The 24,484-nt window shown below is 68.6% G+C and overlaps 2 protein-coding genes across 2 annotated transcripts; both read right to left on the bottom strand.

Annotated features, from left to right (window-relative positions):
• Positions 1 to 86: 86 nt before the first annotated feature.
• LOC309449234 (rheacalcin-1-like) lies at positions 87 to 2,442 on the bottom strand (the record flags this gene model as incomplete). The annotated part of the gene is made up of 4 exons (XM_082071209.1): positions 87 to 166; positions 269 to 380; positions 1,381 to 1,694; positions 2,385 to 2,442. The coding sequence occupies 4 exons, from the start codon at positions 2,440 to 2,442 to the stop codon at positions 87 to 89; spliced, it is 564 nt and encodes a 187-aa protein (XP_081927335.1).
• Positions 2,443 to 7,797: 5,355 nt separating this feature from the next.
• On the bottom strand, positions 7,798 to 22,746 carry CPT1B (carnitine palmitoyltransferase 1B). The gene is given in 20 exon segments (XM_082060188.1): positions 7,798 to 7,943; positions 8,451 to 8,543; positions 8,747 to 8,860; positions 9,900 to 10,052; positions 10,801 to 10,935; positions 12,371 to 12,535; positions 13,089 to 13,117; positions 13,120 to 13,204; positions 13,804 to 13,909; positions 13,979 to 14,164; positions 15,467 to 15,662; positions 15,754 to 15,838; positions 16,036 to 16,143; positions 16,223 to 16,300; positions 17,189 to 17,326; positions 17,405 to 17,506; positions 18,589 to 18,760; positions 20,247 to 20,386; positions 20,462 to 20,627; positions 22,615 to 22,746. Coding segments are annotated over 19 exon segments (2,316 nt in total). The 5' UTR covers positions 20,603 to 20,627; positions 22,615 to 22,746; the 3' UTR covers positions 7,798 to 7,853.
• Positions 22,747 to 24,484: the final 1,738 nt, after the last annotated feature.

Below are 24,484 nucleotides of genomic sequence, written 5' to 3'. Positions count from 1 at the left end.
GCCGCAATGGGGTGCAGGGTCCGGGGATTTGGGGTGTGCCGCAGGGGCACACGGGGTGCGGGGTGCGGGCGTATCCGGGGGCTGCCTCAGGGCCCCCCTTGGGCGCTGTATTTGCAGACGAAGGGTTTCCTGTCGCTGCAGGAATCGTCCTCCCAGGACATGAAACCTGCGGGGAGGCGGAGGGCGCGCTGGGGGGCCGGGGGAGCCTCTCCCGTCCCCTCCGCGCCCCCCGGCGGTGCCGCCCCCCCGGCCCGCGGTCCCCGCTCACCCGCGGAGTCCTCCAGCGCCGCGCACAGCCGCCCCCGCGGGAAATCGTCCCCCTCCCAGGCCGAGTAGCGCTTGGGGGACCCGTCCACCCACATCCAGGCCTGGCTCTGGGGCTGGACACGGAGGACATGAGCGGCACAGGGGACACGGGGGACATGAGTGGCACAGGGGACATGAGCGGCACAGGGGACACGGGGGACGCGGGGGACACGGGGGACAGGAGTGGCACAGGGGACATGAGCGGCACAGGGGACACGGGGGACGCGGGGGACACGGGGGACAGGAGTGGCACAGGGGACATGAGCGGCACAGGGGACACGGGGGACGCGGGGCTGGTCGGCGGTGCGGGGGCTGCCGGGGCGGGGCAAACGGCAGCCAGCGCGGGGCGGTGCAGACGGGGACAGGACGGACGGACGGACACGGGCAGTGCAGGAACGTGGGTGGATGCACGCAGGGACGGGCAGGGACAGGGGTGGGCAGGGCAGGGACAGGCATGGCAGGGATGGCACGGGCACGCGTGGGATGGGCCCGGGGCAAAGCGTTGGGGTGGTGACCCCCCAGGAACACGGGGGGAGCTGCAGGCAGCGGGGCAGCAGGGCAGGCAGCGGGGCAGGCAGTGGGGCAGGCAGCAGTGCGAGCAGTGGTGCGGGCAGCGGTGCAGGCAGCAGGGCGGGCAGCGCACAGGCAGCGGTGCAGGCAGTGGTGCGGGCAGCGGTGCAGATAGCGGTGCAGGCAGCAGGGCAGGCAGCGCACAGGCAGTGGTGCAGGCAGCAGAGCAGGCAGCAGGGCAGGCAGCGCACAGGCAGCGCGCAGGCAGCGGGGCAGGCAGCGCACAGGCAGCGGGGCAGGCAGCGCACAGGCAGCGGGGCAGGCAGCGCACAGGCAGCGCACAGGCAGCGCACAGGCAGCGGGGCGGGCAGCGCACAGGCAGCGGGGCAGGCAGCGCACAGGCAGCGGGGCGGGCAGCGCACAGGCAGCGGGGCGGGCAGCGCACAGGCAGCGGGGCAGGCAGCGCACAGGCAGCGCACAGGCAGCGGGGCAGGCAGCGCACAGGCAGCGGGGCAGGCAGCGCACAGGCAGCGGGGCAGGCAGCGGCGGGCAGGGGCCGCTCACGCGGTGGTAGAGGCCGATCCAGACGCTCTCCTCCTCCTCGTCGCGCTGCTGGCGCTGGGCGATGAAGGCCGCCAGGGCGCGGTGCTCGTCGCGCGTGTGCAGCGAGGCCAGGTGACACCCCCCGCGGGTGGCCTTGCACCACGCCTGCCCGGGACAGCCGGGTCGGGGGGGGCCGGCAGCGCCGCCCGCACAGCGGGGGCCGGGACCCCCAGCACCTACCTCTGCCTTCCTCCAGCTGAGCTCCCGCCCGAAGTACCCGTAGCAGTGTCCCCTGAAGTCCAGCCAGCCCCGGGCACACTTGTTGGCCTGCGCCCCTGCGGGGTGGGGGGGGCAGTGGGGTGAGGGGCTGCACCGGGACCCCCCCCAGCACCAGCCGCAGCCGCCACCCGGGGGGCTCAGGGCACGCCCGGCCTCCGCCCAGGGGGGGCTGCTCCAGAGCCCCCGCGCTTCGGGGAGCCCCTGGTGCCCCCCTGTGCATCCCCGGGTTGCGTAGGGAGCTGTGGAGGACAGGGCAGGGTGCGGGCAGGGTGCGGGCAGGGTGCGGGCAGGGTGCGGGCAGGGGTCACCTGGCAGCGAGGGGTGCAGGGCCAGGCAGCCGAGCAGGCAGAGCCCCAGGACAGCAGCTGCTCCCATCCTCTCCCTTCCCTGCAGAGAAAGGGGCGGCTGGAGTGGGGTGTGGGGTTGGCCAGGGCACCCACCGCCTGCCCCAGCACCCACCTACCACCCCAGAACCCACCACCCCAGAACCCACCACCTGCCCCAGCACCCACCACCCCAGCACCCACCGCTTACCCCAGAACCCACCACCCCAGAACCCACCACCTGCCCCAGCACCCACCACCCCAGCACCCACCGCTTACCCCAGAACCCACCACCCCAGAACCCACCATCTGCCCCAGGACCCACCCACCATTCCAGAATCCACCATCCCAGAACCCACCACCCCAGAACCCACAACCTCTGCACCCACCGCTTACCCCAGCACCCACCACCCCAGAACCCACCATCTGCCCCAGTGCCCACCACCCCAGAACCCACCATCTGCCCCAGCACCCACCACATGCTCCAGCACCCACCACCCCAGCACCCACCGCTTACCCCAGCACCCACCACCCCAGCACCCACCACCTGCCCCAGCACCCACCACCCCAGTGCCCACCACCCCCAAGCACCCCCAGCACCTGTGAGAGCGGCGACGTGGCGATGTGCCCGGCTGGAGCAGCCGCAGCCGCCCGGTGCATTTATAGGCACTGCGGCCGGGGTGTCGGGCGGCGCGGGGGACGGGGCGAGTGGCACCCGCTCCTGGCAGCCACATCAAAGGCGAGGCGGCCGCCCCATGGCTCCGCATCACCACGCATGGGCAGGAGTCCCAGAGAGGGCACAGCCCCAGCCAGACCCCCAGCCCGGGCCCCCCCTTGTCTGAACACCCCGAGACACCAGGCCCTGGATGGATGGATGTCCCCGTGGTCCCCATCAGTGCCAGCAGCCAGTGCCACCCAGGACCCCATAGCAGAGCCCCCCATCCCAGGGCCACCTCTGCACCCCCAGCAGTAAGTCCCACTGTCACTCGTGTGGACAATGCTCCCAAACACATCAGGAGCTCCCAGTCCCGTGCCCACCCAAGCCCCACGGTTCTGGCCCCACCAACCGAGCCCCCAGGCACCCTGGGGTGCTGCCCCCCTCTCTGCACCCCTGGGTGCTGCCTCCCTCCCTGCACCCCCAGGGAAGCAACACTAACCGGCACAGGGAGCGGGGCCGCGCTGGGTGCAGCGTCAGTCCGGCAGCACCACCAGCCCTGGCCCCGCTCACTGTCCCCAGGTGTCACAGGGACCATCCTGGCAGAGCCCTGCTCGTGTCTGTGCGTCTGGTACTGAGCCCAGCGAGGGTGCACAGCCCAGGCTGCACCTCACCGCGCTGTCCCCTCGGTGCTGGGCACTGCCCACCACCGCCTGGGGTGTCCTGTGGGACGTAGCGTGTTGGTGTGAGCACCCACGGCTGTGGTGTGAGCACCCATAGCTCTGGTGTGAGCACCCACGGCTGTGGTGTGAGCACCCATAGCTCTGGTGTGAGCACCCACCACACCAGAGTGAGCTCCTGTGGCTCTGGTGTGAGCACCCACAGCTCCAGTGTGAGCACCCATAGCTCTGGTGTGAGCACCCACAGCTCCAGTGTGAGCACCCATAGCTCTGGTGTGAGCACCCATAGCTCCAGTGTGAGCACCCATAGCTCTGGTGTGAGCACCCACAGCTCCAGTGTGAGCACCCATAGCTCTGGTGTGAGCACCCATAGCTCCAGTGTGAGTACCCACCACAGCAATGTGAGCACCCACCACACCGGAGTGAGCACCCATAGCTCTAGTGTGAGCACCCACAGCTCCTGTGTGAGCACCCGTAGCTCGAGTGTGAGCACCCATCACAGCAATGTGAACTCCCATGGCTCCAGCGTGAGCACCCATAGCTCTGGTGTGAGCACCCACCACAGCAATGTGATCACCCATAGCTCTGGTGTGAGCACCCAGCACAGCAATGTGAGCTCCCACGGCTCCAGTGTGAGCACCCATAGCTCTAGTGTGAGCACCCATAGCTCTAGTGTGAGCACCCAGCACAGCAATGTGAACACCCACAGCTCCCGTGTGAGCGCGCACAGCTCCCGTGTGAGTGCGCACAGCTCACGCATTGTGCTCCGGGCAGCGTGGGGGTCTGGTTGCTACCCTGGCACCCCCAGGCAGTGCCACACTTCACCATGACACAGCACAAGGGCCAAATGCCGGCAGAGGATGGACCCGTGTGGGGAGCGGGGTGGTGGGGACCCCGGGGGAGCAGGGGTGCCGGGAGGGAGCAGCCCGTCACGGCGCTGTCCCCTGGGCACGCAGCCCCCTGAGCAGGGCTGGGCTGGGGTGCAGGTGCCGCAGGTTCGGGGAGCGGCGCAGGGCCAGGGCTGGGCTCGCTGACCGTGGCGCCATCAGATACGGGAGCAGGAACCAGCAGCTCCGGGCGCAGCTCCAGACACTGATCGGGGCTCCAGACACTGATCGTGGCTCCAGACACGCTCCAGCAGCTCCTGCTCCCCCCGGGGACCTGGCACGGCCACCTGTGGCCTCCGGGGTCCCCACTGCACTCAGGGTGGCTCTAGGGGACCCCTGGCTGTGGGGCTGGGCTGGGCTGTGGAGCTGGACCACGGGGTGCAGGACACGGCCCCGGTGCAGGGTCAGGGTGCAGGATGTGACCCAGCATCAGGTCCAGGGCAGGGGGTGACAGGTGCTCACCCCAAGGGACAGGTGCTGGCGTGGGCAGGTGGCAGCTGGTGCCCAGTGTCCCCACGGTTCTCAGGCCCCTCCTGGGCTGAGCTGGGGTGCACGGCTGGGGGTCACTGCCCCTCCTTGGGGGGTCCCGCTCAGCACCCCGTGGTGGGGGCAGAGCCTGCGTCAGCTCCAGGGAGTTCACTGCAGTGTCACCTCCTCACCGTGTCCCTCTGCGCTGGGGACATCGGGCAGTTCTGGCAGCGGAGGCGGGGAGGCAGGCAGGTGTGCACGAGGTGTGCAGGCAGGGGAGTGTGTGCAGGCAGGGTGTGCAGGCAGCAAGCAGGGTGTGCAGGCAGCAGGTGTGCAGGCAGCAGGCAGGGGTTTGGGTGTACAATGTGCAGGCAGGGTGTGCAGGCAGCAGGTGTGCAGGTGTGCAGGCAGGGTGTGCAGGCAGGGTGTACAGGCAGGGTGTACAGGCAGGGTGTGCAGGCAGGGTGTACAGGCAGGGTGTGCAGGCAGCAAGTGTGCAGGCAGCAGATGTGCAGGCAGCAGGTGTGCAGGCAGGGTGTGCAGGCAGCAGGTGTGCAGGCAGGGTGTGCAGGTAGGGTGTGCAGGCAGGGTGTGCAGGCAGCAGGTGTGCAGGCAGGGTGTGCAGGAAGGGTGTGCAGGCAGCAGGTGTGCAGGCAGGGTGTGCAGGCAGGGTGTGCAGGCAGCAGGTGTGCAGGCAGGGTGTGCAGGCAGCATGTGTGCAGGCAGCAGGTGTGCAGGCAGGGTGTGCAGGCAGCAAATGTGCAGGCAGGGTGTGCAGGAAGGGTGTGCAGGCAGCAGGTGTGCAGGCAGGGTGTGCAGGCAGCAGGTGTGCAGGCAGGGTGTGCAGGAAGGGTGTGCAGGCAGCAGGTGTGCAGGCAGGGTGTGCAGGCAGGGTGTGCAGGCAGGGTGTGCAGGCAGCAGGTGTGCAGGCAGGGTGTGCAGGCAGCAAATGTGCAGGCAGCAAATGTGCAGGCAGGGTGTGCAGGCAGGGTGTGCAGGCAGGGTGTACAGGCAGGGTGTGCAGGCAGGGTGTGCAGGCAGGGTGTGCAGGCAGCAAGTGTGCAGGCAGCATATGTGCAGGCAGCAGGTGTGCAGGCAGCAGGTGTGCAGGCAGGGTGTGCAGGCAGGGTGTGCAGGCAGCAGGTGTGCAGGCAGGGTGTGCAGGCAGGGTGTGCAGGCAGCAGGTGTGCAGGCAGCAGGTGTGCAGGCAGGGTGTGCAGGTAGGGTGTGCAGGCAGGGTGTGCAGGCAGCAGGTGTGCAGGCAGGGTGTGCAGGCAGGGTGTGCAGGCAGCAGGTGTGCAGGCAGCAGGTGTGCAGGCAGGGTGTGCAGGTAGGGTGTGCAGGAAGGGTGTGCAGGCAGCAGGTGTGCAGGCAGGGTGTGCAGGCAGGGTGTGCAGGCAGCAGGTGTGCAGGCAGGGTGTGCAGGCAGCATGTGTGCAGGCAGCAGGTGTGCAGGCAGGGTGTGCAGGCAGCAAATGTGCAGGCAGGGTGTGCAGGAAGGGTGTGCAGGCAGCAGGTGTGCAGGCAGGGTGTGCAGGCAGCAGGTGTGCAGGCAGGGTGTGCAGGAAGGGTGTGCAGGCAGCAGGTGTGCAGGCAGGGTGTGCAGGCAGGGTGTGCAGGCAGGGTGTGCAGGCAGCAGGTGTGCAGGCAGGGTGTGCAGGCAGCAAATGTGCAGGCAGCAAATGTGCAGGCAGGGTGTGCAGGCAGGGTGTGCAGGCAGGGTGTGCAGGCAGGGTGTGCAGGCAGGCGGGTCTGGCTGGACCCCCCACACCCCGCAGCCACCCGCGGGTGCTGCCAGTCTGGGGGTGCGGGCACAGGGTGAGCTGTCCCACCGGACACGGCCCAGGGGTTCTGTGCAGAGTGTCCCCGAGCGTGTTCCTGAGCCGTGTTCCTGAGCCGTGTCCCTGAGCCGTGTCCCTGAGCCGTGTCCCTGAGCCGTGTCCCAGCCGCCATGCCCCGCTGCACGCTCCCGTCACGGCCACGCAGGCACCGGCGGGCACGGCTCACGGGAGACGTGGCTGACCAGGGACACGGCTGACCGGGGACAAGGCTGACCGGGGACGCTGCTGACCGGGGACACTGCTGACCGGGGACAGGGCTGACCGGGGACACGGCTGACCAGGGACACGGCTGAGCGGGGACACGGCTGACCAGGGACACGGCTCATCGGGGACGCGGCTGACCGGGGACACGGCTGAGCGGGGACACGGCTGACCGGGGACACGGCTGAGCGGGGACACGGCTGACCAGGGACACGGCTGAGCGGGGACACGGCTGAGCGGGGACACGGCTGAGCGGGGACACGGCTGACCAGGGACAGGGCTGACCGGGGACACGGCTGACCGGGGACACGGCTGAGCGGGGACACGGCTGAGTGGGGACACTGCTGAGCGGGGACACGGCTGAGCGGGGACACGGCTGAGCGGGGACACGGCTGGCCAGGGACACGGCTGACCGGGGACACGGCTGACCGGGGACACGGCTGAGTGGGGACACGGCTGAGTGGGGACACGGCTGGCCAGGGACACGGCTGACCGGGGACACGGCTGACCGGGGACACGGCTGAGTGGGGACACGGCTGACCGGGGACACGGCTGAGCGGGGACACGGCTGAGTGGGGACACGGCTGGCCAGGGACACGGCTGGCCAGGGACACGGCTGACCGGGGACACGGCTGGCCAGGGACACGGCTGAGCGGGGACACGGCTGGCCAGGGACAGGGCTGACCAGGGACACGGCTGAGCGGGGACACGGCTGACCGGGGACACGGCTGAGCGGGGACACGGCTGAGCGGGGACACGGCTGGCCAGGGACAGGGCTGACCAGGGACACGGCTGAGCGGGGACACGGCTGACCAGGGACATGGCTGAGCGGGGACACGGCTGACCAGGGACACGGCTGAGCGGGGACACGGCTGACCAGGGACATGGCTGAGCGGGACACGGCTGAGCGGGGACACGGCTCCGCGCCCCCGGTCCCCGCCCACGCACGCTTCGTCCGGCGCTGACGTCGCGCTCCCGCCGGGACCCCGCGAGTGCGGCGGGCGAGGGGACCCCGGCCCGGCTGCGGGCACGGAGCGGGGGGTTCACACCAACAGCCTTTATTGAAAACATGTACAGAACAACCACGTCCCCGCTGCCCCCCCGCCCCCCCAAACCCGCACCGGGGCTCAGCGCGGCCCCCGCCGGCCCCGGGACCCCCCTCACTTCCCCCCCGTGTCGGCCGGCTTGTCGAACAGCTCGGCGATGTCCAGCATGGCCTGGCGGATGTTCCTCCCGAAGCGCTTCGAGTCCTGCGGGCGGCACCCGTGAGACCCCCAGAGCGGGACCCCGGCCCCTCCCTCCCCCGGAGACCCCGCACCCCGGGACTCCCGGCACGGCCTGCGCGGGCAGCGCCGCCGGCCGGGGGGGAGGTGGGGGTCCCACCGGAGGGGCTGGGACACGGGAGAGGGGCTGGGACGTGATGGAGTGAGGGTCCGACAGAAGGGACTTGGACATAGGGCGGGGGTCCCACCAGAGGCGCTGGGACGCAGGAGAGGGGCTGGGACGCAATGGGGTGGGGGTCCCACAGGAGAAGCTGGGAAACGATGGGGTGGGGGTCCCACCAGAGGGGCTGGGATGTTGGGGGATCATGGTCAGGGTCGGGGGGCTGCCCCAGGCCCATGGGGTCCCCACAAGAGACCCCACAGCATGGATGGCAACTGCAGCACCAGGGGAGCCCCCACTGCCTGTCCTTCCCTGGCCGGGGGTCACCAGCTCCCGTTTGGGGGACCCCCCCGGCCGTCCCTCGGGACTCTCACCGTCTCGGAGCTGGAGAACTTGCTGGAGATGTGGAAGTTGATGAGGTTCTCGCCCGCAATGATGTAGGAGACGCCGTAGCCATCGTCTGCCACCTGGGCGGGGGGATGAGTGGGGCCGTGGCACCCAATGGGGGCGCTGGGCACCCAACGGGGGCACCCAAGGGAGCCGTGGGGCTGGGGTACCTGTTACGGGGCTGGGGTACCCGCGGGGGGGCTGTGCTACAGACCCACACCCCTGCCCATTGACCACCCTGCTGTGTCCCCACCCCCCTCCCAGGGACCCCCGGGATGCTCACGGGGCCGAAGCCGCCGCCGGTGGAGACGTGGTCGGGGTACTTGTCCAGGTCGAACATCTTGAGCTGCAGCTGCGGGGTCTGGCTGGTGGAGAGGCGCCAGGGCTCCGACAGCACCTGCGGGGGGGCTGCGCTGGCACCCCGCTGCGCCCCACTGCACCCCACTGTGCCCCCAGCACCCCGCTGTGCCCCACTGTGCCCCACTGCACCGCGCTGCGCCCCACTGCACCCCGCTGTGTCCCACTGCACCCCGCTGCATCCTGCTGTGTCCTGCTGCACCTCGCTGCATCCTGCTGTGCCCCCATGCACCCCGATGCACCCCACTGTGCCCTGATGCACCCCACTGCATCCTGCTGTGCCCCAATGCACCCCAATGTGCCCTGATGCACCCTGCTGTGTCCTGCCATGCCCCCATGCACCCCACTGTATCCTGCTGCACCCACTGCATCCTGCTGCACTCCACTGTGCACCAGTGCAGCCCGCTGTGTCCTGCTGTGCCCCAATGCACCCCAACATGCCCCACTGCACCACACTGCACCCCACTGCACCACACTGCACCCCAATGCACCCTGCTGTGCCCCAATGCCCCCCACTGTGCCCTGACAGACCCTCCTGTGCCCCAATGCACCCCAATGCACCCCGCTGCACCTCAATGCACCCCAATGTATCTCACTGCACCCCACTGTGCCTCGATGGACCCCAATGCACCCTGCTGCACCCCACTGTGCCCTGATGGACCCTGCTGTGCCCCAATACACCCCTCTGTGACCTAATGCACCCTGATGTACCCCACTGCACCTCACTGCACCCCAATGCCCCCCCCGCCCACGGGTGTCACCGTCCCCACGCACAGCCTGTGGCAGTGCCCGCTGGCTGTGCCATGCGCGGTGACACGCTGCAGGGTGCCAAGCGCAGGGTGAAATGCACAGGTGACACACACAAGGTGACACACACAAGGTGACAGACGCGGGGCGCCGTTGCTGTGGCACACGGCAGCACGCTGGTGACGGCAGCTGGCGCGTGCCTGGACCGCGTGCAGCGTGCGCAGCCCTGGCACGTGCGTGTGCTATTGACATACAGAAGGGGGGGTGGCTTTTCCCCCTTGTGCCATGTGTCACCGTCACAGCGCGGTGCTGTCCCCGCACCCCGGGCTCACCTGTTGCAGGAAAGGGGACTCCACGCCCAGGTAGCGCGACACCACGTAGAGGCAGAAGAGGTGGCGGTCGATGCCGGCGCCGGTCATGGCCATGCGGTACATGTGCTGGTGCTTCTCGGCCGCCAGCTTGAAGAGCCGCTGGCGCTCGGAGCGCTGGGGGGAGCGGGCTCAGCGGGGGGGCCGGGGGTCCTGGCACCCCAACCCGGCCACCCCGGGGGCTCTGGGTGGGGGGAGTCACCCCTGGTCCTGCCCAGGGGGACAACGGCTGCGCAGTTCGGGGGGAGACAGCCCAGAGGAATGGGGACGGGGTGTCCCCAAGGAATGGGCCTTTTCTCCAGGGACAGGGACATTGCCATGGACTTTGACATCGGCCAGAGATGGGGACCTCCCTGAGGAACGGGGACCCCCCGGAGGAACAGAGACCTCCCCAAGGACCCCCCGAGGAACAGAGACCTCCTTGAGGAACAGAGACCCCCCAAGGAACAGGGACCCCCCTGGAGGAACAGAGACCTTCCCAAGGAACAGAGACCTCCCTGAGGGACAGGGACCCCCCGGAAGAACAGAGACCTCCCCAAGGAACAGAGACCTCCCTGAGGGACAGGGACCCCCCGGAGGAACAGAGACCTTCCCAAGGAACAGAGACCTCCCTGAGGGACAGGGACCCCCCGGAAGAACAGAGACCTCCTGGAGGGACAGAGACCCCCCAAGGAAGAGGGACCCCCCAGAGGAACAGAGACCTCCCTGAGGAACAGGGAAGTCCCCAAGGATTGTGAGCACTGGACAGGGGGGCGCTGGCTGAGACGAGCTGTGCAGGGACAGCCCCGACATGTCTGGTGACAGCGGCTGGAGCGAGGGCTCGGGGAGCCCTGGGGCTGGGGACACGCAGCGCCGTGGCACTCACGCTCTGGCGGGGGTCGGACATGCTGCGCACGAAGGCCGTGGACTCGGAGGTGCAGGAGCGCACGGTCTCGGTCCGGCCCTCGCGGAACAGCCGCGTCATGGAGGCCTCGTACGTCAGGCAGAAGCAGCCCTTGTCCTGCCGGGGGCTGCGTGAGACGGGACGGCCGGGACGCTGTCCGGCCCCATCCCCATCCCCGGCCCTGTCCCCGTCACCATCGCCATGGCCCCAACCCCAGCCCCATCCCCATCCTTATCCTCATCCCCATCCCTGTCCCCATCCCTGTCACCATCTCCATGGCCCCAACCCCAGCCCCATCCCCATCCTTATCCTCATCTCCATCCTCATCCTCATCCTCATCCTCATCCTCATCCTCATCCTCATCCTCATCCTCATCCCTGTCCCCATCCCCGTCCCCATCCCTGTCCCTGTCACCATCTCCATGGCCCCAACCCCAGCCCCATCCCTATCCTTATCCTCATCCTCATCCTCATCCCCATCCCTGTCCCTGTCACCGTCTCCATGTCCCCAACCCCATCCCTATCCCCCTCCCTGTCTTCATCTTCATCCCCATCCTCATGTCCCCATCCTCATGTCCCCATCACCATCCTCATGTCCCCATCCATGTCCCCATGTCCCCATCCCTGTCCCCATCCTCATGTCCCCAACCCAGTCCCCAACCCCATCGCCATCCTCATCCATGTTCCTGTCCCCGTCCCCATCCTCATGTCCTCATCCGTGTTCTGATGTCCCCAAGTCCCCATATCTGTGTCCCCATCACCATGTCCCCATGCCCATGTCCCCATATCTGTGTCCCCATGCCCATGTCCCCATCACCATGCCCATGTCCCCATCCCTGTGTTCCCATCCCCATCCTCATGTCCCCATCCCTGTTCTGATGTCCCCAAGTCCCCATATCTGTGTCCCCATGCCCATGTCCCCATCACCATATCCCATCCCTGTGTCCCCATCCCCATGCCCATGTCCCCATCACCATATCCCCATCCCCATGTCCCCATGCCCATGCCCCCATCACCGTGTGCCCATCCCCATGCCCAGGTCCCCATGCCTGTGTTCTCATCCCCATCCTCACGTCCCCATCCCTGTTCTGATGTCCCCAAGTCCCCATATCTGTGTCCCCATCACCATGTCCCCATCACCATGTCCCCATCACCATATCCCCATCCCCGTGTCCCCATGCCCATGCTCATGTCCCCATCACCATGTCCCCATCCCTGTGTCCCCATCCCCATGCCCATGTCCCCATCACCATATCCCCATCCCCATGTCCCCATCCCCATGTCCCCGTATCTGTGTTCCCATCCCCATGCCCGTGTACCCATCCCCATGTCCCCGTATCTGTGTCCCCATCCCCATGCCCATGTCCCCCTCCCTGTGTCCCCATCCTCATGTCCCCATCCCTGTTCTGATGTCCCCAAGTCCCCATATCTGTGTTCCCATCCCCATGTCCCCATCACCATATCCCCATCCCCATGTCCCCATCCCCATGCCCATGTCCCCCTCCCTGTGTCCCCATCCCCATCCCCGTGTCCCCATCGGCGCGGCGGCTCACGCGGAAGTGGGCGAGCTGCAGGGAGATCTGGATGAAGGCGTCGGGGCTGGTGCGGCACTTCTTGATGAGCCCCTTGCCGAAGTTGGAGAACTGGAAGCAGCAGAAGTCCACGTCGTCGGCCAGCGCCTTGGCCAGCCGGTACGAGCTCTCGATGGCCGCGCAGCACTGCGGGGGACAGCGTGGGACGGGGCACACAGCGCGGCCCCCCAGCACCCCACCCCAGGGACAGCGGGGACATGGGGACACAGGAGGGACAATGGGACCCTGGTGCGCTGACACTGTGGCATGTGGCATGCTCCGGCACGGGGACTGAACTAAGGGTCTTTTGAGGTCCCTTCCAATCCCTAACGTTCTGTGATTCTGTGGGGGTGTCTGGGGTGCAGAGCCCACCCTGGTGCTGTTGGATTTGGGGGTGTCTGGGGTGCAGAGCCCACCCTGGTGCTGTGGGGTTTGGGGGTGTCTGGGGTGCAGAACCCACCCTGGTGATGTGGGGTTTGGGGGTGTCTGGGGTGCAGAACCCATCCCGATACTCTGGGGATTGGGGGTGTCTGGGGTGCAGAGTTCATCCCAGTACTCTGGGGATTGGGGGTGTCTGGGGTGCAGAGCCCACCCTGATGCTGTGGGGTTTGGGGGTGTCTGGGGTGCAGAACCCACCCCAGTGCCGTGGGGCGCAGTCAGGACCCCCCGAGCTCCCCTGGCACTTGGGGGTCAGACCCACCTCCGGGGGGATGTCCCACTGCAGGCGCTGGGGGGGGCCAGCAGGGTGTCGGGCTCCCCCCGGCAGTGCCCGTCCTCGGTGTAGCCCAGATGGAATTTGTCTGTCGCCAGCATGAACTGGGGGGACAAGTGCCCCTGAGTGGGGGGCACCGGCCCCTCTGAGCCCCCTAGTGTCTCCCCATCCCCCCAGTCCACCCCCCCAGTGGCCCCACTCCCCCCAGCGTGGCCCCACACCCCCCACTGCCCCACTCAGCCCAGTTTGCCCCAGAGAGCCCCCTGGAGCAGCCCCCTCGGACCCTCCCACCCCCAGGAGGGGGGTGCCCAGTTTGGGGTGACCAACGGGGGGTCTCCAGTGTGGGGGGCCCCAATAGCGGTGCCCAACTGGGGAGGCCAATTGGGGTGCACAGAAGGGATGCCCAGTTTGGGGGTGCCCAACTGGGGGTCTCCAGTCTGGGGGGCCCCAATAGCGGTGCCCAACTGGGGAGGCCAATTGGGGTGCACAGAAGGGATGCCCAGTTTGGGAGTGCCCAACTGGGGGTCTCCAGTCTGGGGGTCCCCAACAGTGGTGCCCAACTGGGGAGGCCAATTGGGGTGCATGGAAGGGGTGCCCAGTTTGGGGGTGACCAGCTGGGGGTCCCCAACAGTGGTGCCCAACTGGGAGGCCAATTGGGGTGCACGGAAGGGGTGCCCAGTGGGGTGCCCATGTGCCCCGTTACCTCCCAGAGGTGCCCGATGATGGGTGCGTCGGCCCAGGAGTGCTCAGCGTTGGCCCCCAGCTTCCCGTTCTTGTAGACCACCAGGGTGAAGGACTTGTCGAACCACCTGGGGGGGCACGGGGGGTGAGGAGGGGGCGGGTGCCACAGGGGGGCTGGGGGGTCCCCGGGTGCCCACCGGTCGTAGCAGCGGCCGTGCAGCAGGGACTTGGCGTAGGCGTCCATGCAGCCCTCGCGGCCCGCGACGTAGCCGTGCTCGTCCTCGTCCAGCGTCAGGAAGAACGCCGCGCGCTCGATGGCGTCCAGGGACACCTTGTTCTTCCCGTGGCTGAAGAACCGCGCTCGCGCCTCGGCCCAGGGCACCCTGCGGGGGACACGGGGTGAAACCCAGAGCCACCCCGTCCTGCTGGGACCCCCGCCCCGCCTGCCCCAGGAGCACGTGGGGGAGCTGGGGATGCCTGTCGCCCTGGGAAGCCCCCCAAGCCCCCCACTTCACCCCACGCCGCAGCCTCCACCCGTGGGTGGCCCCAGGCCCAGCTCAGGGGGCCATGGGGGTGCAGGGCTGGTGATGCCCCCTGAGCCCCACAACCCCACATCCCAACCCACACTGCAGACGCCACCACCCAGGGGTGACCCCAGGGGGCCCATCCTGGAGCATCTCCCTGTGCCCCAGGCAGCACCCCCAGCATCCCAGCACACCCGGAATCCTCAGGATCCCCAGAATCTGCAGCACCTCAGCACCCCCAGAGTCCTCAGGATCCCCAGAATCTGCAGCACCCCAGCACCCCCAGCATCCATCCCCGGAATCCACAGCATCCCCAGAAACCCTGCACCCCAGTATCCCAGCACCCCCAGCATCCATCTCCAGCAGCCCCAGTGTCACCAGCATCCCCAGTCCTCCCAGTACACTCAGCATCCACCCCAGCAGCCCCAGTCCTCCCAGTACACTCAGCATCCACCCCAGCAGCCCCAGTCCTCCCAGTACACTCAGCATCCACCCCAGCAGCCCCAGTCCTCCCAGTACACTCAGCATCCACCCCAGCAGCCCCAGTCCTCCCAGTACACTCAGCATCCACCCCAGCAGCCCCAGTCCTCCCAGTACACTCAGCATCCACCCCAGCAGCCCCAGTCCTCCCAGTACACTCAGCATCCAACCCAGCAGCCCCAGTCCTCCCAGCACGCCCAGTACCCCCAGTACCCACAGTAGCTCCAGTGTCTCCAGCACCTCAGTACTCCTCGCACCCCCAGCACCCACCCCAGCATCCCTGACACCCCAGCATCCCCAGCACCCCCAGCATCCTCAGCACCCCAACGTCTCCAGCACCCCCAGCATCCCAGCACCCGCAGCATCCATCCCCAGAATCCACAGCATCCCCAGAAACCCTGCACCCCAGCATCCCCAGCATCCATCTCCAGCAGCCCCAGTGTCACCAGCATCCCCAGTCCTCCCAGCACACTCAGCATCCACCCCAGCACCCCCAGTCCTCCCAGTACACTCAGCATCCACCCCAGCACCCCCAGTCCTCCCACCACGCCCAGTACCCGCAGTAACTCCAGTGTCTCCAGCACCTCACTACTCCCCGCACCCCCAGCATCCACCCCAGCACCCCCGACACCCCAACATCCCCAGCCCCCCCAGCACCCCGGCAGGCCGGGCTGTGCGCACCTCTCTCCGGCGGTGAGCGCCGCCAGCCGCTCCTCGCCGGGCTGGGGGGGCGAGGGGTCGTCCAGGATGCGCTGGAACTGCTGCTCCAGGTCGCGGGGGCGCAGGTGCTGCCCCCCATAGTACAGCCACACCTTGTAGAAGCGGCCCTTGTGGTACACGGCCAGGTGCTTGCTCTCCAGCAGGTGCAGCAGCGTGTCTGGGGGGGACACAGCGGTCACAGCCGCCACACGGCACCGGGACCCCCCTGGGATGGGGGTGGGGTTGGGGCACCCCCCGGCCCCCCGTACCCGTCTCCTTGCCCGGGATGCGCGTGGTGTTGAACATCCGTTCCAGCTGGTAGGAGCACATGGGCACGATGCCCAGCGCCATCACCTGCATGGGGCAGCGATCAGGGGGGGCCAGGGCACCTGTGCCCCCATCTCCACCCCCTGAAACTCCAACCCCAGCCCCCCTGAACCCCCAAGTCCCCCTGCAGCCCCGGGACCTTGTGGCAGCCCCACGGCCACTCTGCCGTGCCCCTGCCCCCCTGCTCCCCCACCGCCCCCGGCCCCCCAGCGCCCCATGCTCACGGGGGGGATCTCGCCGCGGTCCAGCTTGCGGCGGTACTGCAGGATGGCGTGCACCGCGTTGCCCGCCCGGGCGGCCTGGATGTGGCTGGGGGTCACGTAGAGGAAATCCTGGGGACAAGGGACGGGTGAGGACGCCAGGGGTCCCGGTGGGGGTTCTGGCCACACCGGTGGTCCCGCCCCACCTTACCATGGCGTAGTAGTTGCTGTTGACCATGAGCGGGCTGCGGCCACGCAGGTAGATGTACTGCTCCCACCAGTCACTCACCTGCAGGGAGAGGGACGGGGATGGGGACGGGGATGGGGATGGGGACGGGGACGGGGATGGGGACGGGGATGGGGATGGGGACGGGGATGGGAACGGGGACAGGGACGGGGATGGGGATGGTGACGGGAATAAGGATGGGGACAGAGATGGGGATGAGGATGGGGATGCGGATAGGGATGGGGACGGGGATGGGGATGGGGATGGGGATAGGGATGGGGACAGGGGTGGGGATGGGGATGGGGATGGGGACGGGGATGGGGACGGGGATGGGGATGGGGAGGGGGATGGGGACGGGGATGGGGATGGTGACGGGAATAGGGATGGGGACAGAGATGGGGATGAGGATGGGGATGCGGATAGGGATGGGGACGGGGATGGGGATGGGGATGGGGATAGGGATGGGGACAGGGGTGGGGATGGGGATGGGGATGGGGACGGGGATGGGGACGGGGATGGGGATGGGGAGGGGGATGGGGACGGGGATGGGGACGGGGATGGGGATGGGGACAGGGATGGGGACGGGGGTGGGGACGGGGGTGGGGACGGGGGTGGGGACGGCGATGGGGATGGGGATGGTGACGGGAATAGGGATGGGGATGGTGACGGGAATAGGGATGGGGATGGGGATAGGGATGGGGGCGGGGATGGGGACGGGGATGGGGGTGGGGATGGGGATGGGGGTGGGGATGGGGACAGGGATGGGGACAGGGGTGGAGATGGGGTGCAGAACCCCCTGCCCCATCCCTAATGACCCAAGTCGCCCCTTCCCATGATCACAGGGGGACCACAGGGCCATGGGCTCGGGTCGGGGTCCCCATCCCTGGTGCTGGAGAGGGGAAGCACCATTGCGTCCCCCACTGCAGCACTGGAGGAGCTCAGGGAACTCACGTAGTTGGTTGTCCACCAGGACTTGAGGATCAGGTACTTCTGCAGCCGTGGGGCCGTCTTCTCCTTGAACTCCTTGGCCAGCGCCTCCATCCTGCTGTACTTCTCATCGTCCATCAGCGGCCGCACGGACTCCAGGTACTGTGTGGAGGGGGCTCGCTGTGACCCCCCATCCCCGTCGCACCGTGGAGGGCCCCCCTGTCCCCTCCCAGCCCTTACCCGGGTGATGGTGGCGTGCACGGGGGGCACGGGCAGCTTGGGGAGGGACGTCTGGAAGCTGTAGAGCAGGGGCTTGCGGATGGACAGCACCTTCATCAGCGCCTGCGGGACGGTGGGGATGGAGGGGACGGGGCGGAGCAGCAGGACCGCGGCGCGGCCGCGCGTCACCGCGTGACGGCTCCTGCTGCCGGCACCGGCAGTTCTGCACGTGCCCGCGGCACCGCAGCAGGTCCCAGATCTGCACCGCAGCAGGTCCCAGATCTGCACCGCAGCAGGTCCCAGATCTGCACTGCAGCCGGGTCCCAGATCTGCACTGCAGCCGGGTTCCAGATCTGCACCGCAGCCGTGTTCCAGATCTGCACTGCAGCCGGGTTCCAGATCTGCAATGCAGCCGGGTTCCAGATCTGCACCGCAGCAGGTCCCAGATCTGCACCGCAGCCGGGTTCCAGATCTGCACCGCAGCCGGGTTCCAGATCTGCACCACAGCCGTGTTCCAAATCTGCACCGCAGCTGGGTTCGAGATCTGCACTGCAGCTGGGTTCCAGACCTGCACTGCAGCCGGGTTCCAGACCCGCACTGCAGCCGGGTTCCAGACCTGTACTGCAGCTGGGTTCCAGATCTGCACCACAGCCGGGTTCTAGATCTGCACCGCAGCCAGGTCCCGGATCTGTACTGCAGCTGGGTTCCAGATCTGCACCGTAGCCGGGTTCTAGATCTGCACCGCAGCTGGTTCCAGCCCAGCGTGCTATCCCTGTCCCTGTCCCTGTCCCTGTCCCTGTCCCTGTCCCTGTCCCTGTCCCTGTCCCTGTCCCTGTCCCAGCCCTGCACGCTTCCCTGCACCGTCCCAGTCCCACACCACAGCTGGTCCCAGCTCTGCATGTTGCTACTGTCCCAGCCCTGCACACTGTCCCCGTCCCATGCCTGCACACTCCTGCACACTTCCCTGCACACCGTCCCCATGCCAGCCCTGCACACGGTCCCCGTCCCCCCTCAGCGCGCTGTCCCCTCCTCTGGGCCACTGGCCCCCTCCACTCCCAGCCATGGGGCAGGGGCAGCTCGTCCCCAGCAGCTCTGCAGCCGCAGCGCTCTCCATTCTGCACACACGCACACACATGCACACGCGTGCACACGCAGACGCTCTGCACCCTACGCCGGCCTAGCGGGCGGGTGCCGGTGCCGCTCACCACCCAGATTTTGGTGCTGCGGCTCATTTTGCCGTGAGGCTCGAACATCCAGCCGTGGTAGGAGAGGAGCAGCTTGAGCATCTGCCGGAACAGCAGCACGGCCGAGAGCCAGGCGCCGGTGGAGAACAGCACGGCGCTCACCGCCGTCCGGCCCTCCGTGCCCAGGAAGCGGCTGTGGGGACAGACGGGTCGCAGGGACATGAAGGGCAGGACCCCCATGAGGATGTCCCAATGCAGGGCCATGCCCGTGGTGTTAAGGGATGTGTCGTGAGACCCCCTGGGGTATGTCACTAAGAGGGGACATGCCCGGGGGGTAGGGACCTGTAGTGGGACCCCTGGGGGACATCCCCAAGAAGGGCTGTGCCCATGGGGCAGGGACATGTAGCCGGGACCCTCGCAGGATGGCCCCAGGTGGGGCTGTGCCCATGGGGTAGGGATGTGAAGGGTGGGACCCCCTGGGGGGTGCTGCGGGTCCCCATGGCCATGCTGGGGTGTTGTCGAGCATGTGGGGTGACCCCCAAGGATGTGGCTGGTGGGGTCGTGCCCATGGGCTGGGGATGTGGGGTGACCCCCTCTCCAGGGGATGTGACCGGTGGGTCTGTGCCCATGGGCTGGGGGTGTGGGGTGATCCCCAGGGATGTGACCGGTGGGTCTGTGCCCATGGGCTGGGGGGTGTGGGGTGACCCCCAGGGATGTGACCGGTGGGTCTGTGCCCATGGGGTGACCCCTCCTCCAGGGGATATGACCGGTGGGTCTGTGCCCATGGGCTGGAGGGTGTGGGGTGACCCCCAGGGATGTGACCGGTGGGTCTGTGCCCATGGGCTGGGGGTTGTGGGGTGACCCCCAGGGATGTGACCGGTGGGTCTGTGCCCATGGGGTGACCCCCCCTCCAGGGAATGTGACTGGTGGGGTTGTGCCCATGGGCTGGGGACGTGGAGTGACCCCCAGGGATGTGGCTGGTGGGGTTGTGCCCATGGGCTGGGGGTGTGGGGTGACCCCCAGGGATGTGACTGGTGGGGTCGTGCCCATGGCCTGGGGATGTGGGGTGACCCCCCCTCCAGGGGATTTGACTGGTGGGGCTGTGCCCATGGGCTGGGGGTGTGGGGTGACCCCCAGGGATGTGACCGGTGGGTCTGTGCCCATGGGCTGGGGGTGTGGGGTGACCCCCCCTCCAGGGGATGTGACCGGTGGGGCCGTGCCCATGGGGTGACCCCCCCTCCAGGGGATGTGATCGGTGGGTCTGTGCCCATGGGCTGGGGACGTGGGGTGACCCCCAGGGATGTGACCGGTGGGTCTGTGCCCATGGGCTGGGGGTGTGGGGTGACCCCCAGGGATGTGACCGGTGGGTCTGTGCCCATGGGCTGGGGACGTGGGGTGATCCCCAGGGATGTGACCGGTGGGTCTGTGCCCATGGGCTGGGGGGTGTGGGGTGACCCCCAGGGATGTGACCGGTGGGTCTGTGCCCATGGGCTGGGGGTGTGGGGTGACCCCCCCTCCAGGGGATGTGATCGGTGGGTCTGTGCCCATGGGCTGGGGACGTGGGGTGACCCCCAGGGATGTGACCGGTGGGTCTGTGCCCATGGGCTGGGGGGTGTGGGGTGACCCCCAGGGATGTGACCGGTGGGGCCGTGCCCATGGGGTCCCCCCGCCGCGCTCACCTCTCGGGCAGGTGGCGGCTGATGCGGGAGATCAAGCCCAGGGAAGGGTCCACCTGGCAGTACAAGGAGCCGGCGGTGGCCATCACCACCACCATCCAGCTGGAGGGGGACGCGGGGTACACGCCGGTCAGGAAGCTGTTCTGTGGGCACAGCGGGGTCAGGCCAGTGGGGACAGCGGGGACAGGGACACCGGTGGGGACGGGGGGTCCGACCACCTTGGCGCAGATCAAGCGCTTCTTCCAGGAGTAGACGCCGGTGAGGTAGAACTGCTTGACGGCCTCGCGGCTGAGGTGGAAGTCCAAGCCCTCGGGGGTGACGGTGAACTGGAAGGCCACGGCCTGGTGAGCCTCCGCCATCCTGGGGCTCTGCTGGCACCGGCACCTGCGGGGGGACGGGGGTGCTGAGCGTGGGACGGTCACCCCGGGTCACCCCCGGGGACCCCCGCCCGGCCCCGGCGCCGCAGCTCGGGGAGCAAGGCAGGGGGTGCCGCCCGCGGGGGCTGCCGTGGCGCTGCCGGGGCCGGCGCGGTGCGTAGGTGTCCCGGTGACAGTGTGACAGCGGCGGTGCCAGCTCGGCCGTGTCCCGGGGAGCCTGCCAGCGCGGGGTGCGTGCTGCGGCACAGTCACGCGCTGCTGGCCGGGCGCCCACTGAGCAAAGGGTCAGTGCCGTCTGCGCTCCGTCACCGTCCCGGGAGAGGGGACAGGGGACGGTGGGCGGACACACCCCCGCTCGCCCGCTGCTGCCCGCGCTGAACCCTCGGGGACACGGCAGCACCTGCCGCTGCGCTGGCACATGCTGTCCCTGCACAGGCTGCGGCAGCTGCGCCCGAGCTGGGGGCAAGGGACAGCCTGGGGACCCACTGGGGTCCCTGCCTGGGGCTGCTGCACCCATGGGTGCTGCTGGGGCCCGGCCTCAGGGCGGGGGAGCCCACAGGGGTGTCCCTGGGGTGAGGGGATCCCCAGGGGTGTCCCCGGGGAAGGGGAACCCCCAGGGGTGTCCTCGGGACAGGGGGAGCCCCGGGGGTGACCCTGGGGCAGGGGGAGCCCCCATGGGTGCCCCAAGGGTGGCTGTGCTGAGGGTGCCCGGCACAAGGGCGTCCTTGGGTTGAAGGGAAACAGCAGCAGCTCGGCAAGAGCCAAGTCACACCGCTGCTGCTGCACCACACTGCGCCGCACTGCACCGCACTGCACTGCACCGCACCGCACTGCACCGCACAGCTACACAGCATCGTGCCGCACTGCACCAAATAGCTACACGGCACTGCACCACACCGCACCACATGGCTACGCTGCACTGCACTGTACTGCACTGCACTGCACTGCATGGGTATGCTGTAGTGCATGGTTATGGTGCACTGCACAGCTATGCTACAATGCACCACACTGCACTGCATGGCTACACTGCACTGCACTGCACAGCTACGCAGCACTGCACCACACTGCACTGAACTGCATTGCTCTGTGTTGCACCGCACTGCACCATACGCACTGCACAGCACAGCACTGCCTTGTGCTGCACGGCACTGCGGTAAACCGCATCACCCTGCACAGAACTGCACCACGGCGTGCGGCGCTGCCCGGCTGCTGGCTGCACTGCACTGCACTGCACCCTGCTGCAGGCAACCGCCCTGCACTGCACGGCACTGCAGGGCAGGACACGGCACAGAATCACAGAACCACAGAATCATTTTGGTTGGGAAAGCCCCTCCAGATCATGGAGTCCAACCATAACCCAGCCCTGTCCCTGCCCCGTGTCCTGAGACCCTCATGTCCGTCTGTCCAGCCCTCCAGGGATGGTGACTCCAGCACTGCCCTGGGCAGCCTGTTCCAATGCCCCACAGCCCTTTGGGGAAGAAATTGTTCCCACATCCAACCTCAACCTCCCCTGGCGCAGCTTGAGGCCATGGCACAACCCCGCACCGCACGTCACCGCAGTGTCACCGCAGTGTCACCGCAGTGTCACCGCAGGCTGCCGGGGGCCCCGCAGGGTCCGTGTCCACGCGTGGGACGAGCCCCCGTGGGGCCGGCCCCCCCTCCGCCCGCCGCCGGTACCACAAGGTCACCGGGCCCGGCCCGCGGAGCCCCCGGCGCCCCCGGACGAGCGGCCTCGCCCGAAGCCTCCGCCCCGCCCGGGGCCTCGGGGCGCTCCCGGCGCTGCGGGCGGGGGCGGCGGGGCCGGGACCCACCGCAGCACCGGCAGCCGCGGAGCGGGCGCAGCGGCTCTGCGGGACGTTCCCAACGGCCACGGGGGACCCGCGGCGGGCGGGCGCGGGGCCGTTGGGTCTCCGCGCCGGGGGCGTCCGGCCGGTGCGGCTCCCGTTCCGGGGTTCCCCACGCGTGGTTTCCCCCGCCCGCCCGGTGCCCGGTACCTGCTCGGGGGCGCGGACGGCGGGCGGCAGCCCCGGGGACGGCGGCTCCTGCGCCCGCTGCGCCCCGGTAACCGGACACCGGCGGCGGGCGGGACCCGCTACATGGCCCGAAATGGCAGCGACGGCCGCCGCTCCTCCCCCGCCCCGCCCGCGGCCTCCCCCGGCAGGGACCGACACCCGGCAGGGACCGACCGACACCCGGGAGGGACCGACCGACACCCGGCAGGGACCGTCCGGCACCCGGGAGGGACCGACTGACAACCAGGCAGGGCCCGACACCCCGGGAGGGACTGACACCCGGCAGGGACCGACCGACACCCCCGGAGGGACTGACTGACACCCAGGCGGGTCCCCGCACCCCCGCAGGCCGGTCCCCCGTGGGCGGTGTAGCCGTGGGTCTGTCCCGGTCCCTGCCCGGGGCTGTGCCGGGCCCATCCGCGGGGCCCGATCCTGGGCAGCGCCAGGCAGGGCTGGGCGGAGGAGCAGCCGCTGCCTGCAGGTCCTGACCGTCCCCTCACCGCTCCGGAGCAGAACGGGGGCAGCTGCACGCACCACTGGCTCGGCTGGAGGAGCTTCATTGTATCACAGAACAGTTTGGGCTGAAGGGACCTTCCCAGCCCCCCAGCCCCCTGCCATGAGCAGGGACATCTTCAGCAGCTCAGGGTGCTCAGAGCCCCGTCCAGCCTGGCCTGGGATGTCTCAGGGATGGTTCAGCCACCCCCTCTCTGGGAACCTGGGCCAGGCTCTCACCACCCTCAGGCCAACAATTCCTTCCTCATGTTCAACCTGAATCTCCCTCCTTCAGTTTCAAACCATCACCCCTTGTCCTGTCACAACAGGCCCAGCTCAAAAGTCTGTCCCCATCTTTCTTATGGGCCCCTTTTCAGTGTGGAAAGGCCGCACTAAGGTCTCCTGGAGCTCCTGTTCTCCAGCTGACCAGCCCAGCTCTCTCACCTGTCCCCAGCAGAGCTGTTCCAGCCTCGGGTCATTCCTGGGGCTGCTCTGGCCCCTCTCCAGCAGGTCCCTGTGTGTCCTGTGCTGAGGACCCAGAGCTGGCCCAGCACTGCAGGGGGTCTCACAGAGCGGGGCAGAGGGGCAGGATCCCCCAAACCTGCTGCCCACGCTGCTGGTGACACAGCCAGGACTCTGTTGGTTTCCAGGCTGTGAGCGCACATTGCTGGGTCCTGTTGAGCTTCTCATCAACCAACACCCCAAGTCCTCTCCTGGGGCTGCTCCATCCCAGCCTGGACTGCCAGGGAGGGGCAGGACCTTGCACTTGGCCTTGTTGAACCCCATGAGGTTCACACGGTCCCACTTGTCCAGCCTGTCCAAACCCAGCAGAACCACAGCAGCACAATCCCGCCCCCAGCCCCGTCCTGGGGCAAGGTCTGAGCCCCAGTGCTGGCAGGGGGCTCATGGGGCACATATGCACACAGGCTGCTCCCCCACACACGCACACGTGCCTGGGGGTGTGCCCAGTGTCACCACGGCCAGAGATGTCCCCTGCGAGACCCCCAGGCTTCTGTGTCCCCCTGGGGCTGGGTGGGGTGGGGATGGAGCCCCCAGTGCCCTGCAGAGCTGCTGGGCACCTGCAGGGCTGTAAACAGCCAGTATGTGGGTGAAAGAGGGGTTGGGTGAGTGCTGAGGTGGGGGGCTGCGGGCCCAGACCCCCCAGCAGCCCCACACTTGGCCCCACACGTGCTGGGGGGCAGCTCCTGAGCGCAAGCCCCTGTTGAACCCCCAGGCGCTGGTGGATGGGACTGGGGTAGGGGCTGGGGAGAGGGTCAGACCACGCATGCTGCTGTGGGGCAGCCCCCCACCCGCTGCGACAGCCCAGCGGTGGGAGGCAGGAGGGACTGGGAGGGTCTGG

The sequence above is a fragment of the Streptopelia decaocto genome (genome assembly GCF_964273445.1).
Source record: "Streptopelia decaocto genome assembly, chromosome: 1".
Lineage (NCBI taxonomy): Eukaryota > Metazoa > Chordata > Aves > Columbiformes > Columbidae > Streptopelia > Streptopelia decaocto.
The sequence above is the reverse complement of the archived record's forward strand: the minus strand, read 5'-3'. Positions and strand labels throughout refer to the sequence as shown.